The sequence below is a fragment of the Onychostruthus taczanowskii genome, unplaced genomic scaffold (genome assembly GCF_017590055.1).
Source record: "Onychostruthus taczanowskii isolate IOZ18803 unplaced genomic scaffold, ASM1759005v1 scaffold31, whole genome shotgun sequence".
In the NCBI taxonomy this organism is placed as follows: domain Eukaryota; kingdom Metazoa; phylum Chordata; class Aves; order Passeriformes; family Passeridae; genus Onychostruthus; species Onychostruthus taczanowskii.
In genome coordinates, this window is record NW_024500461.1 from 776,221 (window position 1) to 794,791 (window position 18,571).

At 38.0% G+C, this 18,571-nt stretch overlaps 1 protein-coding gene across 2 annotated transcripts in view; it reads right to left on the reverse strand.

The window, feature by feature from the left end:
- Positions 1–18,571, reverse strand: part of PAWR (pro-apoptotic WT1 regulator) — a 72,253-nt gene that overhangs the window by 21,230 nt on the left and 32,452 nt on the right. For both annotated transcript variants that reach the window (XM_041409816.1, XM_041409815.1), the window contains exon 3: positions 13,919–14,047. In XM_041409816.1, the coding sequence (XP_041265750.1) occupies positions 13,919–14,047 (129 nt within the window). The remainder of the gene's footprint in view (positions 1–13,918; positions 14,048–18,571) is intronic.

Here is an 18,571-nt window from a genome sequence, read left to right on the forward strand (position 1 = left end):
AATGTCTCCCTCTAAAAGTGGAATTCTTTTTATAATTTGTGGAAATCCTGAATGGAAAAACAGTAAGTAAAGAAGTAATCCATAACATTGCTAATGGTTTCTTTCATAATGGTGAAAAAATACTGCTGCCAAAGACACCTACCAACATCAGTTCTTTGTCCAAGGTTGAAATCTAACACTCACTTCAATGCAGTATTCCAAACACAGCCTTAAAATTACTTTTACGTTTTGCACATGATCTCAGGCAACTTGCATTACCTTTTAACAGTATACACTTCACTAATAAACCAAATTATTAGTGAACACTCTGCAAACTACTGCAGAGTGACATACATCAGCAGAGCTCCAGAAACTGGTCATGTTCTCTTTTTGTTTTGTCTACAAAAGTGATTGTGTGGATGGTATTAATGCAGGACAGGGTGTGATCTACATGAAAAAAACAAGGAAAAAGAAAACATTTCTCTCATTCCACATGAGCTCCTTCATCTGATTCACTGCACACCCTAACACACAGACATGCACCTGCTGCACAAGAGAATATGCAAGGACAGAAACGGCAGCTGAGACCATTTCAATTAATGAAACCATTTACTGCCAATTAAATCTCTGTCAAACTAGGATGCAAGGAACTTGGCTAACTCTCCTCTTTGCTCCTGGCTCATCTTGGTATTTCATCTGGCCAATAGAAATTTTACATAAACAAGCTGGTCATCGGGCTTTAAATAAATAGAATTGTCTGTGTTTACAAGTGTCTGACAAAGTTTTCCAGATGTTAAACCAACCCTACAATTACAAATTTGCTAGTTAAAATGCCCTAACAAACATTGTTTTTAAACAAGTACAGACTCTGGAATCAGCTGGACTATGTAAAAGGTTCACTGGAATCCCTTGAAACACTACTTAAAAGTTTTGCAAACAATTAAAGCAAATCCCCTGGATCAACTCAGGCTGTTAGGACTCACTAGTATATATACTGACATGAAGAATATCCACACTGTTTTGAAAAAGAACTACACACTAGTGCAAATTATTACTATAAAATTATATTCCTGCAATATGCAAGGTTAAATTTTCACTGAAATTAGCCAATTTTCTTTTCATATGTAATTCAGATATGGGCTTCCTAAAAAGTTTTTTGTACATTCTTCAAGAAGCGAACAAATAAAACTTCCTAACATGGAAGAAGGAGGTCTACTGCAGGGGTTTCTTGCCTTTTTACATACCAAGGTAGATTCTATCTCCATCCAGCAAACCAACTCCTGTACCTTAAATCACATCTTGATTAACTACAGCTACTTCTCACATTCAGTACAACTCTGCACTGAGATTTGTTTGGAAATGGCAGTTACATATCTTCTGCAATACAGACAAGGTTTCATTCAGATCCTAAGCAGGATAACACCTAAATGCTAAACAACTGAAAGGCAACCTGACCCCGATACAAACCAGGAATGACTGCAGATGTGAAAAACAGCAAAAAGACAGATTAAATACCTTTCTTCTCCTCCCATCAAAATTTCCCAAAAGCAATTTTCCCTGAGGAGTCAAGAGATACCATTTACCTTCCATTCCTGAATCACAGAATCAAAGAATTTGTTGAGTTAGAAAGGACCCATCAGAATCACCGAGTCCAATTCCTGTCCTAAACAGAATATCCCAAGGATCACACTGTGTGACTGAGAGTGCTGTCCAAACACTTCTTGAACTCTGTCAGGCTTGGTGCTGTGATCAATGCCCTGGGGAGCCTGTTCCAGTGCCCAACCACCCTCTGGGTGAAGAGTTTTTTCCCAGTATCTAACCTAAACCTCTCCTGACTCAGCTTTATGCCATTTCCTCAGGTCCTGTCACGCTCACAAGAGCGAGAAGATCAGTACCTGCCCCTGCTCCTCCCCTTGTGAGGATGAAGACCACAACGAGGCCTCCCTTCAGTCTCCCCTCCTCCAGGCTGAACAGATCAAGTGACCTTGGCTGCTCCTGATACAGCTCCCACTCCTTACCCTCAATCATCCTTGTGCCTCTTTCTCAATGCTCTGTAACAGCTTTTTTCTAATGTCTTTTACACACAGGGGCAATCAGAACTGCACGCAGGACTCAAGGTGAGGCCACCCCAGTGCAGAGTAGAGCAAGACAATCCCCTCCCTTGCCTGGCTGTGATGCTGTGCCTGATGCCCCCCAGGGCAGGGCTGCCCCTCCTGGCTGCCAGGGCACTGCTGGCTCATGTTCAACTTGTTATTGACCAGGACCTCCAGGTCTCTCTGATGCTCTCCAGTCTGCACACAACCAGGACTGCCCCATTCCACGTGCAGGGTTTGGCACCTGCCCTTGTTAAATTTCACACAGTTGGTGATTTCCCAATTCCCTAATTGTCTATCTACAGGGCCTCTCTGCCCATGAGGGAGTTGACAGTTCCTCTCAATTGTGTCACTCCTTGGAAAACATCTAGAGACATTTTTCATAGAAATGCAACACAACTTTGTGAACCTTATTTTTACAGCCTCATCTACTATCTTTAATTCATATGTAATAACAGATCTTCAAACGAGAACTAACAGATGTGCTAAAATGCCTGGGTTCAATGATAGATATTACCCCTGCAAAGCCAAGGGAGTTAACGACTTATGTGCCTGTTTACACAGAGCCAGGGGGCTATGGAGAAACACTGCAAGAACACCTAGGGAATCAAGCTGAGTTCTAACAGAAAGGTAAGTGTCCTCAATTTGCGCCTATGAAGAAATCTATTAAGGACATAAGGTGAGAAAAAATAAAGAAATACCTGCAGGTAACACAAGAAACTCCCAGGTAAGTCAAGCATCTTCCAGAAGAAAACAGCTCCCAGAAATAAGGAAACCAGAAACACAGGTTTAAACAAATTAACAGAGCTTTTCCTATACTCATTATTTCCTATTTTTATATTCAAGCAATATTTGCCACTGAAGAGTCAGAACAAGAGTTCAGGACAAGCAGTTAGGCACTCAAAACAAAAGCTGTGAAGGAGTTGATTAGATCAGGCTGAAAACACTGGACTAGATCTCAGGTGGCTCACAGAAAAAGCAGAGCAGGAAAAATGAGCAGAAAGATAATGTGGTATCCCTAGGAAATAGGAATCTGTAGGCTCCCCTCAGACAAAAGTATTTGAAATCACACAAGGGCTGAGCTACAGCTCAAAGCAGCGTTTTCAGAGCAGGAAACCTAGGTCCATGTTGCATACCCCAGTGTGTTGATTAAAGGTATGCAGTTGTTTCTGAGTTAGCAAAGACTAGTAATGTCCTTGAAGCACTACACAGGCAGCCAAAACTGGTGCTGTGATTGATGTTCGTACTATTTAAGAGGAGTGGTTCCTGGTACATGATTCCTCAAACAGTCCTCAGGTATAACATAAGAGAGCATTAGGTAGCATGAACCAAAACCATGCCAGAAAATGTTGCTAATAATTAAGCCACAGGCTCTATCAGCAGTGCAGCAGTTGAGCTCACACCCAGGTCTTGCACTTTTTAACAGTATAAACATAGTCAGACTGTCTCCACCAAACAACTATGAATTAGATTCCTCCTCCCTCCTGAGCCATCACATTAATTACATGGGACTGCAAGGATGTAGAGATGGAGCAGCAGGCTATCCTGCCCCAGCCATCCTCCCACCACCATGGAACTGGTGGTGGGAACTGGAACCTTCCAAATACACCAGCACATCTGAGTAACTACAGCTATGGTATTCTCTAACTATTAATAACATGGATGTATGATACATGCTACAAAATGTCTGACTGCTATTGCTATGTGTATTTGTGCAGAGTATACATTTCCGCTCATCTTCCAGCAACACCAAGCAAGCTGTCTCCCCTCTCTACCTTCAGCAGGGATCCTCTTGGTCCATGGTCCATGCTAGTTCTTGCAGAAAAGAACCTCCTCCCTCTGTACACAGCCAGCAGGTACTCACAACTGTTACCTAGGCTTCAGATTTGTTCCTGGCATGAAAGCAGTATTAATTAAAGTTCTCTTCCTAGAGTAGAAGCACAGGAAAGTGCAGTAATCAGAAGTATTTCCATACCTGACAAAAGCTTTCAGTATCAGTCAGGCTATGCAATCTATTTGAACAAGTAAGATACATCAGGAAGACACTCTTTTTCAGTAAATTTGTATGTGCTCAATGACTCTTCTTGACAAAGAAACCTCAGCTACAGTTTATACTTTCAGGATCACTTTTCTTGTTTCCCCACCGGAAAAAAAAAAAAAAAAAAAAAAAAAAAAAAAAAAAAAAAAAAAAAAAAAAAAAAAAAAAAAAAAAAAAAACACACCCACCCCCCAAAAAACCAACCAACCAAACAAAACAAACACTAAACAATCAAATAAAACCCCCCACACAAACAAACCAAACCCCCAAACAAACAAAAAACAAAACAAACAAAAAAACAAGACACCAAAAAAACCTGGCAGGGGATACCCACTAACCCAGCTGACTTAAAAAGCTAGTCCAAAACAAAAAACATGTGGGGAAAAAAAAAAAAATTCCTTTACATGAGGCCACTTTAGGCTGCTCAAAACATTAGCTGGGAATTTGAGAAACTGCTTCCTATTCCTTACATCCGTACAAAGGTTCCAAAAAAGGCCCCAGACCACTGTAAGAGCAGCTAGTGCTGGTGCAATTCCGGAGCACAGCTACATCAACTCCATAGTGAAAGAAACAAATAGGGCAACAATAAACCAAATATCTTTTCATACAGGCTAAACACATAGCACAAACATCTGAAGACAGGAAAAAAATTAGAATAAAAGTAAACAAAACCCACAAAGAATGAAATTTTAGCAGAAGGACCACAACCAAACTTAAGCAGAAGAACTCATAACTTACACACTTTGCTTCACACATGCTGTTCATAAGGATCTAGAAAATACCAGAAGAGCAGGCAGCCTGTGCTGAAAAACCCTGTAGATTCCTAGGCACAACTGTGAATCTAAAGTAAGAACAGGAAGCCTTCACAATGCCTTGCCTTCACAGATACAGGCTTGATTCAGCTTTAGTTTTCATGTAGGTCCTGTGACAAACAGCTGTGCACACACACAGAGGTCCACAAAATCAAAGATTCAATTTTAAGAGACTTCATGGGTACATTTAATTCTATTTACTTGAATTTACTTTAATTCTATTTAGTTGGGAGTGAAATCCATTCATCAAACAAAATTTTAAGCTTAAACCACTTATCCACTAAATTAAACTTTAGTGAGTTTTAACAGATGTTAAAAATGTTAATAATTCTGTATTTCTTTCTAAGAAAAGCAAAGTTTGCCATCAAAGGTAATCAAATATATGCTGATAGTCATCCAGCACTGAAAACAAATAATGCCTTCCACAAAAATCTGAAATATCTCTCTTCTTGGTCAGTCGTCAGGAAGAGAAATCTTGACAGTCATTACCAGTATTTCCCTCCAAGAGGCGAAGTCAGGAAACTCAAAGTAGGGATGGCCAAGCTGCATCCTCAAGGCTACATGTTGCTTAGCCAAGCAACTTTGACTCAGGCAATTTACAGCCACCCTCTTTCCCTCTGGTCTCACATTAGTAACTGCTAGCTCTCAGCTCCTGATTTCTTAGGGGCAAAAAGAACCAGGATTTCACTTGTAAGCACTTTCCAAAAGCAGCAGTATTGGGTAGTGCACATGCAGTACAGCTGAATCGGTTTTGCATGTGCAGATCCTTTGGCACAGTAAAACCCACTGAAAATGCATGGATCAGCAGCACTGTACCAACGGACACACATTATATGCTGAATTTGCTCACATGGCAGGAGAGGAGGAAGATTTTGGCAGTGAAAACCTATGCTGCGACAACATCTGACATAGCCCATTCTGATGAGAAATTCAGACTCCACTGTTTTAAAATCTTCTGTTCTAAAAACACAAATCCATACAATGTAACTAAAAACTAGCAATCTCATTTTTATCAAAACAAATCCTTGAGTGTAGTGAAAGGCTCTAGTCATACCAGACAAGAACACCATGCAACATTATTACTCAAACTCAGAAGTCACCTTGAAGATTAATTAAAATCTTACTATATAGAGTGAGGTTTTTCCAACCTGCAATAATACATACAGAAAAAAGCAATTAAACCAAATCAAGACTCAAAGTCAACCAATTCAGAACAGGTCAGAACGTCCTAGACCTATGCCTCTTTCATTCAAACTCATGATACTGCCCTTCCTGACATCATTATGTATTTTTCCACAACATCTCTTAACACAAAGAACAGTACTCAGTTAGTAATGTTCAATATTTTGTACTTGCTAACTCTTCACAAAGTGGACACGCACCTTAATTACTTAGTTATTAACAAACTCAATAGCACCATTTTGCTAGAAATTACCTGAGTGATTGTCCGATCATGTATGACCATGAAAACATGAATCTCCTGTGTTCTTGTTTTCCTTACACAGATCACAAAAATCATCTGGGTCTCCCAAGCTGTGGGAGCCATGGCAGATGGTAACTGGAGCACCTGGTTCATGTCATGACTTGCACAGGGCAGCAAATTCCCTCCTACTAATGTCACTTTAAAAACACTGCACACACAGAACTGACTTAAGGTGCAAATGTGTTTTAAAAATTAGTGATCTTTTAATACTTAACACTGAATTTGAATACTTTTAAATTAATGTTTATGCAAACACTTTTAGACATCTAATCAGATTTCCTCATGAGTTTTCTACTGCAGTCACTATTATTGCTTAAGTGCTTTGTGGATACTCATGACTGCTTTCATATAATCTCTGTGAAGTGCACCACACTCTACCTGCAAATAGAAAACCCAAGATGAATATTATCTGGTAGTTAACTCTCAAATATTAGAGTCTCATAACCTGATTTGGCAGAATTACTTATGACTTCCAAACTCAAATATATGTCACCATAATTAATAACTTTAATCACACTTAATTCCTTACTTTTAAAAACAATACCAATATTATAATCATGTTATTATGCACAATAATTCCTGGCCTAATATCTCAAAAATGTAGTGCTGAAAAAAAAACTTCTTTAATACATTTAGGCATGCCTAGTGTAGCACAACCATATTTCCTCTATGGATTGAAATGAGCATCAAGGAACATCATGGCAAAATACTTCCAAAAATTGAGTTACTAGTCTTGAACACATGCACACAGTTCTTCTTTGCAAGAACTACATGAAACCTAGATGCCAGACACCTTTGAAAAGCCATGGTCCTGTATGAATAGGCATGAATATTATTATCAAATTGAATAATGAGAGTAATTGTAAAATGATGTTGTGTGACATTACATTGCTAAATGAAAAGCCAGAACAGGTGAAATAGCCAAGTGCAACTTGAGTTGACTGGCTTATTTGGCAGTATATTCTCAGCACAAGATTCAAGTACAAAACTCTAGGGATGCTTGTGTCAAGCAGGTTTTCAGCTGTTCTACTGAAAGGAGATGCTTGTAACAAATGCACACACCTGCATTTCTCACAGTCTGCCACAAAGCTAAGAAGGAATTTTATTCCTTACCTTTATTTATTGCTTTCAGCAAAGCTTATAAGGTGCCTCTATTAAACATTTAAACATTAAACACTGATATACATCCTTGCTTCCAAAAATTTCAATGTGTTAGGCCACATTTAAAGAAAAGAATCGTATTTAAGCAAACAGAACTACACTTCTGTAGAAATATCTTTGGACCACGTTCCTTTTAGAAAATGCCTGCAACGTTTTGGTGAAATGTTAAAATTTTTTAGAACAAAAGGTTAAAAAAGATCAGATGTGGTTTTCCTTCAACTTTCAAAGGCTTTTGAATTACTTACAACTGAATGCACAAGGCATAACTAAAGGGTTATGTTAATAAATCAAGTTTAGATTACTTCATCAGCCACCTAACCTATTCATACTGAAGTTACTACAATGAACCCAACCTACTGTGACAATTTCATAGTTTTACCATTAATACTAATTATGTAGACATTTCATTCTATCCTCACCTCCAATCAACAAGGATTCTTTCAAAGGTACTGGGTAATTTCTACACTAAATTGAACGTTTATCCAAGCATCCATCACAAGCTAACCTCTTGCAAAGAACAAAAACCTGCATTGCTGCTACAGAGAGAAGTGAGAGCAATTCAAGACATGGCAATACTACTGTGTATGTAAGTCAGTGCTCTGAGCTGAAAACTAGGGCAGCTTTGCCTTCCATTGTCTTGGATTAACAGCTCCACAGGAATTCAGTACTAGGATCAAGCTTTAGTCTGTCTGCTAATGCACATAATTTGTACTTACTGCAAGAATATAATACAATTTACAGTCTAACAAGGTTAAGTGCTACAAATGAAGTGGCATTTTTTTGTCTAACAAATCCATTCTAGTTTTGTGACTCCAGTGTGGATGTTTAACTGTCTAAAATGTATCTCACAAAGCTGTATATTGTATAATAATTCTGTAAGATTCAATATCTTAATTTCTTGTTCATGTACATGCTAAGACCAATACAGGGAGAACAAGAAACGTGCATTACAACTGCATACACAAAGCAAATTAATTATTGGAACAAAATTATTGCTATTTCCAACTGAAGTGCAAGGTCTTGAATGAGGCCCTGAGCTTTGCAGCAATACATAATATAAAATTAGGTACAGCAAAGCAGTTGTGACAGCTTAAAAAAAAGTGATCCCATACTGGGATCTCAGACTTCATAATGCTTGCATGAAATTCCCCTCCCAGCTTCATACCAGCACTACAAATACTGTTGGGATGCGTTCCTAATCAGTTATAGTTAAATGGATTTAAGTTATGTATGTCCCATCCTCCCCTTTATGTTAAAAGTGGTTCTGCCCACGTTGTCTCCTCCCCTGAACCCCTGTCTGTTTTCTTGTGACCTCCCCTGTTGTCCTAGCAACCAACTAGGGCACACGATCTCTGCCACAGCAGATCAGAGAGTGTGCACTTTCAGCACTGCAGCTCGGGTGCCATCGGGCTCAGCTGGGCTGCCCTGAAAAGGGACACACGCGGCTGCAAAATACCAAGACAGGTTTCTAGCAGATAACTGCAGAGTGTCTTTGGCAATCAGACAGATGCAAAAGATATTGGTAACTGTGATAGTTATGATGTTCAATTTCTTAACATAGAATTAAGAAATACACTAGACAAATTCTGTGTGACAATAATAAAGATCAGCATTCCCTTTCTACAGCAAAATATTCTAAATCATTCTAGTATTTATAATTACCTTTCACTTGAAGGATTCAGAGTATTAGCTTCACAAAGGCTGAAGTTCAGTAGGTGATTCAAAATTTCCTCTTTCCATGCCCACAGGCACAAAAATCTGTATATCTCACTATAATTGATTCCTATTTCCATTTTACATTAGTAGCAAAAATCATCCTGACATGTTTGGGTCAAGTTTTCCAGGGAGAAGAAAGGATTCAGCTCATCCAGCAAGACGCTTTTTGTCCTCAATGATGAGAAAACAACATCTAGAACTCAATAACCCCCATCCTCATGCCAATGACAAAAGTAATTTTGACGTTCTCAAACGCCTTTTTGTCTCTTGATGCTTTTGTCAATATGTATTTACTCAACTCCCTCATCTTAAATGTCAGTTATTCACAGCTCATAATTTTTTTGCAATGTACTCATTCACTGCTTAGCACAACTAGCATTCACAGACACTACAACATTTGAAATAAAATGCAAGCAGAAAGGAACCAAAGACAACATAAAACAAAGGATTTGAAACCCTTTCCAAGGTATTGAGAACGATACTTCCGTATTGTTATAGCATAACTACCAAAAAACAGCCAGTTGTAATTTGAAGGTTTTAATGGATGGAGGACCTATACATGTGTCTCTCACTGCAAGGCTTTATATCAGCTTTGACTTAATCTTTTCAGCCTTCCCCATTGGCTCTCCAATTTTCCAAGAACATCCTAAGGTGACAAATACATCACAACCTACTACCGTGCTCAAATATCACTTTTGTAATGACAGACAGGTTATATTAACTCTACTGCCACAGGATTACATGAAGAAGGGCACATATCTGGGACATATTTCAGGAGCCAGATAGAAAAACAACTGAATTCCAAGAGGCACATGACCAGGGTATCAGCAAACCTGAATGCTTTGATACAAAGGCCTTGCATATGGTGTTTTTTGGCAGGGGTTTTTTGGGTATTAGCTAATAGTAACATCTTTTCCACATTCTGAAACACAGAAAGTTTTCTAAAAGACTTAAAAATAAATTTTCATTAAACAAGTTGTTTTTCCAGACAAATCTTGTGGGTTTTTAGATGCAAGCTTTCTGTATAGCACATAAATATTAACACCATTTTCAATTAAGACATGTTCGCGCTACTTTGAACGTATGATTTCTATCCACCTACAAGAAAGACATTGCTATCAAATAGTTTTGCACTATTTTCAATTTTGCCATCTCTGCTAAACAAGAGCTAGATTTATAGAATTACCAGACACTGAAGATTTCTAGTTAAACTAGAAACTTTAACTCTTAAAGTAGTAGTTTTAACTATGCTTGTCCTTAGCATTACAGATTTTTTGGCCCATTTGTAGGAGTTCTAGGCTTAATGATATGTGACTTATCACCCTCAGTGAGCATCCCCATACACATCACTAGAGTAGCCCACAGTACCATAACTCACAAGATCAGAACAACCAAATAGGATTTTAGTCCTACTAAGAACAGAGGGTCAGAGTCAGATATAACACTTGTGTCTGGGAGCAATTTTAATGCTGAGGTGAGGTGTGCCTATCCACACTATCTTTTCCTATAGTTAAATAACAAATTCTTTGATTGCAACAGTTTTTCAGTGCTTATAACATTGCCAGACCTACCATCCTCTACATTGCCAATACAAAATAATTCAGAAGATGATTTCAGTCAAATAGCTCTGCTTCAGGGAAAATACTCAAATCTGCTGTATTTTTAGATCTATTCTTAACAAACATGGTATGTCTGTGCTTTGGATGAAGAACTTACAGAGTTTTGAAAAAATGTACATATTGCCTAAGAAAATGAGAACAGCAATCTCTGACAATATTAAAAGGGAACTGAAAAATCAGATTAAGAAAACCTTATTCAGCAACATATTTCCTCATCAAATATGAAGTCAATACCATTTTATTTACCATTTTCACAATAATTATGTATTTACAAATTTCATTAAATGATAATAAGAAGGGACAAATGGGGAAAATAGCTGTAACTACAGAAATGTATTTATTCTGCTTAGTACGTGGAAGTAAAATATATATTAGTCAATGGCAACTTAAAATTAGGTCTTACATCTACAACATAAGCTCTACTTTTAAAAGGAGTATTAGTCTTGGACAGAGTAGAATCAAAAGGAAATTAAGTCATCAAAGCTGAAATTAACACTGCTGTCAAATTCTGCTCAAAATGGGCAAGTTCTAAGTCTTCTAATAAAAAGTGAATTGACAGAGCCAGTAGTAAACTGATTAAGCCTTAGTAGCTACAACTTTCTAAGGTTCCATCTGTTCTGTACATGTGCCACCCTGGGCCTTTGCCAGATCCAAGACCTGGGACTCTCTTCTGTATTGTTGGTGACATGACACTGCTGCTGTGCTCTGTCAACAAAGAAGTAGTGCCTGCTGGAATAGAGGTGACAAACCTGGAAATGTACAATAAATTAATACAAACAGTTTGGTAAATAAAAACTTAGGTTGCTGGTCAAGAAGAATAGAAAACAGGGATGAAAAAAAAGAGAGCATGGGAATATAGCTAAAGTATTATATAATACCACTAGGAGAAGCTAAAAATTAAAGCTTTTGGAATATCTCCTGAAAAAGTGAAAACTGAGTGAACACTGTAAGAAACAGTCTTATAAACAACTTGGAAAAAAGCATAAAAACTTTCCAGCATGATGGCTCCTGACGAATCTGCAAAGACAACAGATCCGGTTATATGAGGCATACTCAGAGGAGACACTTGCTTTGAAGAAATATTTTTGTTGATGTTCACCATGGAAAAGAATGGTAAGAGCATAATATCAGAGCACTCCCTCTGGAGAACGGTCTGTTTACAGCAGAAGCACTGTTAGAATGTGAAAAAAGTTATAAAAACATGTCCAGAAATTTGATTGACAGAATACTGCATTTCAAAGGCACTCCCCAAAGCCTACTTAAGAAAGTAATCTCCTCTTAGAATTAAAAAAAATGTCCTGTGAATAAATCACTGGTGAAAAGGCAGGAAATAATAGTGGACCTGATGGTCAGCTTTCACAGTGTACAGAACAAGCAGAATACTGTCACAGGAACCTGTGCAGGAACCGTGCTTTTCAATGTGCTTGGGGAGGAGATGTCCACAGATGCTATTCAGAACAGAAAAGATACAGATCAACAGTTAAAACATGCAGGACTCCTTTATTGGGAGTGACTGGGAGGTGGAACAGGAGATTAAATTAAATGTACATAAGTATAGTGTACGTAAGCGAAACAAAAGGTGAACATGTTTCTAAATTTACACAGGCATTGACCTCTGAGCTTGTCATTCTCACTCACAGATAAGTTGAAAAATGTTAAGTTAGATTAGGCATTCACAATATAAACAGTAAATTTAGTGTTCAGGAGACAAATAGGCTTCAGGAATTATTAGGAAAGAAACAGTGAACAAAACAAGCCCCACCACTAGACGACTGTATGACTGCATGTTATACTGAATGTTTCATTGGTTCTGGTTTTGGGTACCAGACAAAACAGAGTCAAACTGGAAAGCAGAGAATGTTATTGAGTAACTCCTGTTAGAGGAACAACCAAGTAAAATAGAATTCTTCAGCCTAGGGAAGAGGCAGCTGAGAGGAACTATCCTCCCTCTGCAGCATTCAGCCACATACAGAGGAAGCAGTTGTTCCCCATGTCTTCCACTGGACACCTTGCTGAAATCACATGGAAATATGGAAAATGACAGATGCAACATTAACAAAGGTGATTGATCTTGACATTCCAGGTAATTAAGGTGTAGACTTCTCTGCCACAGGCTCTTAATGTTAAAGGCATCCATGAACAGATGAAAGACTGGGCAAAATTTTAGAAGGAAAGTGCACCCAGATCCACCAATCCAGCCATGCCACCTCTAGTTACAGATGGTTATAAAACCACCCATGAGCACTATGTGCTTGGTTTGTTTGCACGTTTTTCTCCCTGTGCATGTGCTGTTGCTCTGTTAGAGTCAACAAGCAGAGCTGGATGGCCTCAGTTTGTACAGCTGGGGTTGTACATGCTGTTAGGTAACAGAAGGAGAAACAAGACTGGTTAAAGAGACTTAGGGCACTCAGGAAAGAGACAGAACATACTCTACCACCTGTGGCAAATGAAGGAGGGGTGTACCAGGCAAAACTGGCAATGTTTTGATGTCAGGGGGAGAGGACTGCAGGAATGAGTGTAGTCAGGGGATTGGAAATCAAGAAAAAGGGAGAAAAGGTTTCACAGAGGCAAGGTCTGTTTACCCTAGGAGTTTGTGTGATGGTTTCAATTCCAAAATCAGTAATTAGAAGTCAACTGACAAAATAAATTAGGAAAATATGTCCTGATTACCTAGTCTTCCTCCAATTAATTGAATATTCTAAGATTGTCAGTATTTTTCACTTGAATCTCGCAGTTTCTCTTCCTCTCACTAAATAGTAAGTTCTATGATGAACATCAAAACTGTTACCTTCAAGACCTCTACAGAAACAGAAGATTCTGTTGTCAGACTCTTCATCTCAGTAGTATTAAGTTTGTGGAATAGAACCTCATACTCTATTTTCAGCAATGTATCAACTCCTGAACTTTAGGGTTTTTTTCATGTAGGGTATAATCTAACATTTAGAAATACAAAGAAGAAAGTAGTATAAGTTTTAAATCTGAGTAAAATGCCAAAACAAACAATGTTAAGATCTCACCTGGAGTAAGTATGAGCAAGAGGTATCTGCACTGGAACTCTCATTTTGTATTGTATTCTGCTGAGTAATAGCATCCTCTTTCTTTCGTTCCTTCTGCCCTGCTTCATCATCTTCATACTCATCAAGGCTCTAAAATGAAAAATATTTGGTTATTAGTTACAGTCTTTGTATGTTGTTTCACATGCTTCCCATATTTCACAAAATTCATGCATCAGTGAATATCTTCAAATATTAATTTGATATTTCAGGAAAGTCTAAATAAATGTTGAAATGCTTCTCTTTCCAACTAACAGCTTTTTCTTCATGAAAAAGTAAGAAATAATCAAAACATGATCCATTTTGACAAAGGTTTAGACAACACTGTGCAAGTTCAGTGCTAATACTGCTGTGAGCAGAAGCTTGGACTATACCTTAAGTTCCTTCCATTGGAACGATTCTACAACCCTGTTTGCCGTGTGCAACCTTTACACAAGAGATTTTCAGGAAATCCAGAAAAGAAAAAAAAGTTAATTGTACTCTTCACTCAACAGCTGATCTTTTTTGACATAGTGGCACCTGCTGAGGTTGAAGTGTCAGTCTCAATAACCCATGTTAATTTTGGCCCTCTGGGTTTTCACTTTTTTCTTTGAAAATTTACCATTGAAAAACCAGTAATTTTTAAATGATTTGGACAGTCATTAATTACTCACAGTTTACACTTATATGTAATGTTTTGACTCTTTGACACAAATGTTTCATACTAGATTTGCTAAAATACTTGCTTTGAGAGGATTACGTTTCTAAAGCACTGACTGCTGCCAGGCCAGAGACAGTAAAAGTAAGAAGGCAAGTAAATAAAAAAAAATAATCACTATTTCTGCCTGTTCTATCTCAAAGCCACATTAAGGCCAGGGTAGAAATGTGAGGACTCAACCAGCTTTGGGCTAAGTCAGCTATGTTAGAAGACCAACTTAGAGCAAACAAAGCTAAAAAAAAAAAAAAATCCGACCAGGACATCACAAGCTGTTTGTGTTTTTGTTTTTCTCATTAGAACAAGACATGTGTGAAACCTTGTTACAGAAACAGAAGGGAAATAACCAGTTCAAGACACAGAAAAGCTTCTGGATTGATGTACAGTACCTTGAGAAACAGAGAACAGGACTAGCAGAGAACAAAGATGAATGTCAAATTATTTCAGTTGACATTTCTAATGCAGTAAAAACAAAGTATTCTGAGGCTCAGGTACTGACAATCTCTCTCATCACCTTACACAAAGCACAAAAAACTAGTCAAAACTATATAATGAGACTGCTGGAATACAGTATCTTTAAAAATAAAGCCAGTGTTATTTGCTAGCTGAAAATAGCACTAGTATATCAAAAACTAAGTCCAGCTCCTCCAAAGCAAACACTATGGTGATACACGTGCTAGAAAACTGGCAAACTAGAAAGGGATATGTTTCCACAAGTGAACCTGAATAAAAGCCATTTAAACTCTCCACAGCAGTGCTCATGACAGCAACACTAATGCAATTTCACTGGTCTACTTCTAACCAACCTTTCAATGTAACTCATGCAGACCTGATCCTATCACTAAGAAAGGCACACTTAAAAGGTTACTAGGCTAAGTCATTACACATTCAAAAACACTTTCAATGAGTCTTTTCTAATAAAATAATTACAAATATTTAATGTAATTCTTTAGGGTCCGTCTGTAACAAAGCATTTAAAAAACACTGCCACAGTACATTCTAGGAAATTATTTTTAAATCAACATCCTCCACCTTTTATAAATGGTAAAACTTGAAAATTTTGATGACAAACTTAGGTCCTAATTTATCCCATTATCAGATTAATCCATTATGAAGTGACACAATAAAAAACAATAAGGCCCTACTGCAACAAGAAATGGAGTCATCTTTGCCTCTTACAAAGCCAGCCTTGTTCAGAAAGAACTAGGAGGCTCACAGAAGTTATCACCTAAATTTTAACCAGTGTCATGCAGATGTAGAATGATACTGTGTTAGAAAAATAGATACATTTTCAGATTGGTCTTCCGGTCTCCAAGTTGTCATGGCAGAAAATGGAAACAACTTTGCATTTTCAAGGGAAAACATTCTTTAAGGAGCAAAATGAAGCTCAAATATCAATATTGTAGGAAAAAAGTCTTAGTAGTGATTAAGTAGATAAGTGTACCTTTCTCCACAAATTCTCTCCTTCAGATACATGTGTCTCAGGAGATTTCCAAAGACAATGAGGGCTCAATAGAAATATTTTTCTCCGAATACAATTACATCTGTAATGAAGAATAGTCTTCTCTCTTTTAATATAAGACCACCTGCTACTAACTATTCTTTTAGCAATTTTGAACAGGAACAAAAACTGGTATGAAAGTTCTAGCCATATAATTTTAAACTAAACATTTTCAGTTGGGATTTGCCAGCAATGTCCATTCCCACCCTTTCCTTTCTTCTCAGGAAGGTTCAAGATCACCAAAGTCTGCAAATCAGAACCATTGAAAGGTATTCACCCACCCCAAATAATCCATACTTCCAAGGTTAAAGGCGTTCCCAAGCATGGAACAGTTGGCTAAACAGGTCATGTAAATCTAATTCTCTTTTAAAGGCTATGGGGCCCTGCTCCCCACTCCAGTTCCCTTCACTGCAGCAGGTGTCCCACCAGCTGAGGCCAGCACAAGTCTGAGTGGCCAGAACCACAGAAGCACCAGGTTTTTTATTACTTGGAAGAGATGAGGTGGAAGAGTCACGAGCACAGGTTGACAGTCACCACCCATGGCTGACAGCACATTTGGCCAGGGCTGCCAATGCCTTCCTGCCCCAAAGCAGATTCAGAGTCACGCTCAGAGGCTGCGGTTTCCCAAACACAAAGGTTGTGTTCCCTTCCAAACATGCAGACACACCAATTCACACAATGTTTACAAAATACAGGCGGAGCACAAACCAACATGCTAACAACTACATAATTTAAACCTTTTACTGCCTTTTAGGAAGTTAGTAAGTTTTGCTTCAATAACCATTAGCCTTAAAAAGGAAATCCACTTTTTTTGACTCATTAAATAAGCGCTCTTATTAAAAATATCCTGCTTATGCACTTCATCTTCAGTTATTGGTTGCTAGCATTTATGTTCTTAGCTAATTTTTAGAGCAATAAAAATCAATAAAACCACATTTTGCTTTATGGGTGAGGGTTGATACATTATTATTGAAAAAATTTAAAATGTTTCAAGTGTTGGTAGACGCTTTAAAAACTGGGTTTTTTCAAATTGCCCTGCAGCTGAAATTGCCTCAGCCCACAAGGCATTTCAATTAGCTGGATTACTGTGTTGTTCACATTGCAGGCTCTCTCAAATACTGCACTTTGCTGTAAAAACTAGTTTCACATCATTGAACAAGACATAAGTACAGCAATTACTTTCTCTGTCAGCACAGCAGAGAAATGGACTTGTAACCACTGAGGTGTAATTCGGACCCATTATATAATTCCCTCTGTCCATATTCCCTTTCCTCTGCTTTTTTATTTTGCCACTAGGCACATACCATTTCAGATTCTTATTCTCCATTAAAATCATCTGAGTTTTGTATAGCAGATATTCAATGTGACATTCCCACATCTGATCTTAATATAAGGAATCCACAGAAATTTTTTAGGTTTTCTAGGATTTCAGTAGATGTTTGAAGCTGTAGTATAAACATTTTTTTTTGTAAACCTCTAGTATGGAAAATACAAGCAGAGTAAGATGCTTTCAAAAGGATCAGACTGAAGAAAGAAACTGCCACAAAGATATCTCCACATTCCAGCACACCACCTCCTCCAGTTTAAGGAGACGCTGTACAAAGAACATTTCTAATGATTCACTGGTTTGCCTCCTATAAATATTTGTGCATTGCTAAGAACAAGCAAAAGCTGGGGAAGGGCTGGTTTTCCCTGGAAAGAAGCAATACTCCTATCCTGAGCAGATCAGTTTGTGAGTATGCACAAGCTGCTCTTGCCACAAGAAATCACACTGAGTCAAAATGTCCCCATTCCCAGCCCCTTCCTGCACCAACCTGCTTCTGCCTTACAGCACGTAACTGAGGGCTCCCCAGCTCATTTCATGAAAGGTCAGTCAGGTTTGTTTCAGCAGTTTTAATAAGCTCAATTGATTTGTGCCTGGACTAGATACAAGCCCATTCAAACTATTTATTTCGCAGAACTCCAGGAATGGTTGTGTTACATCAGCTCTTTGAAAATGATAAGCACTTGAGATAATACCATATTTAAGTAGTACAGCAAGATGTGCAAGCAGATATGTACTCTCAGTAAAACCTCGTGTTCAGCTTCATATTGGGCAATAAACAGAAACTCCACAAGCACCATCAGTTATCTCGATGGGCTTTCCTAGATCAACCATGGTAGTAATGCTGAAGAGGAAACAAATTGAGGCATCTTCCCATTTCCCTGAAACAACTACAAACAATTTAAAGAGGCAATTTTAAAAATTCAATTTTACCATAAGAATATTTCCATGCCGAGAAAAAGTTCAAAGTGCACTATCACAACTTCTCCTCAAGACAGGTAAAACTGCAAAGGTTTCAATTAAACGTAAATACTTTCTAAAAGTTTCAACAGTAGAAATACAAGACAAGATATAAGAATTGTTTTTAACTCTGAAAAA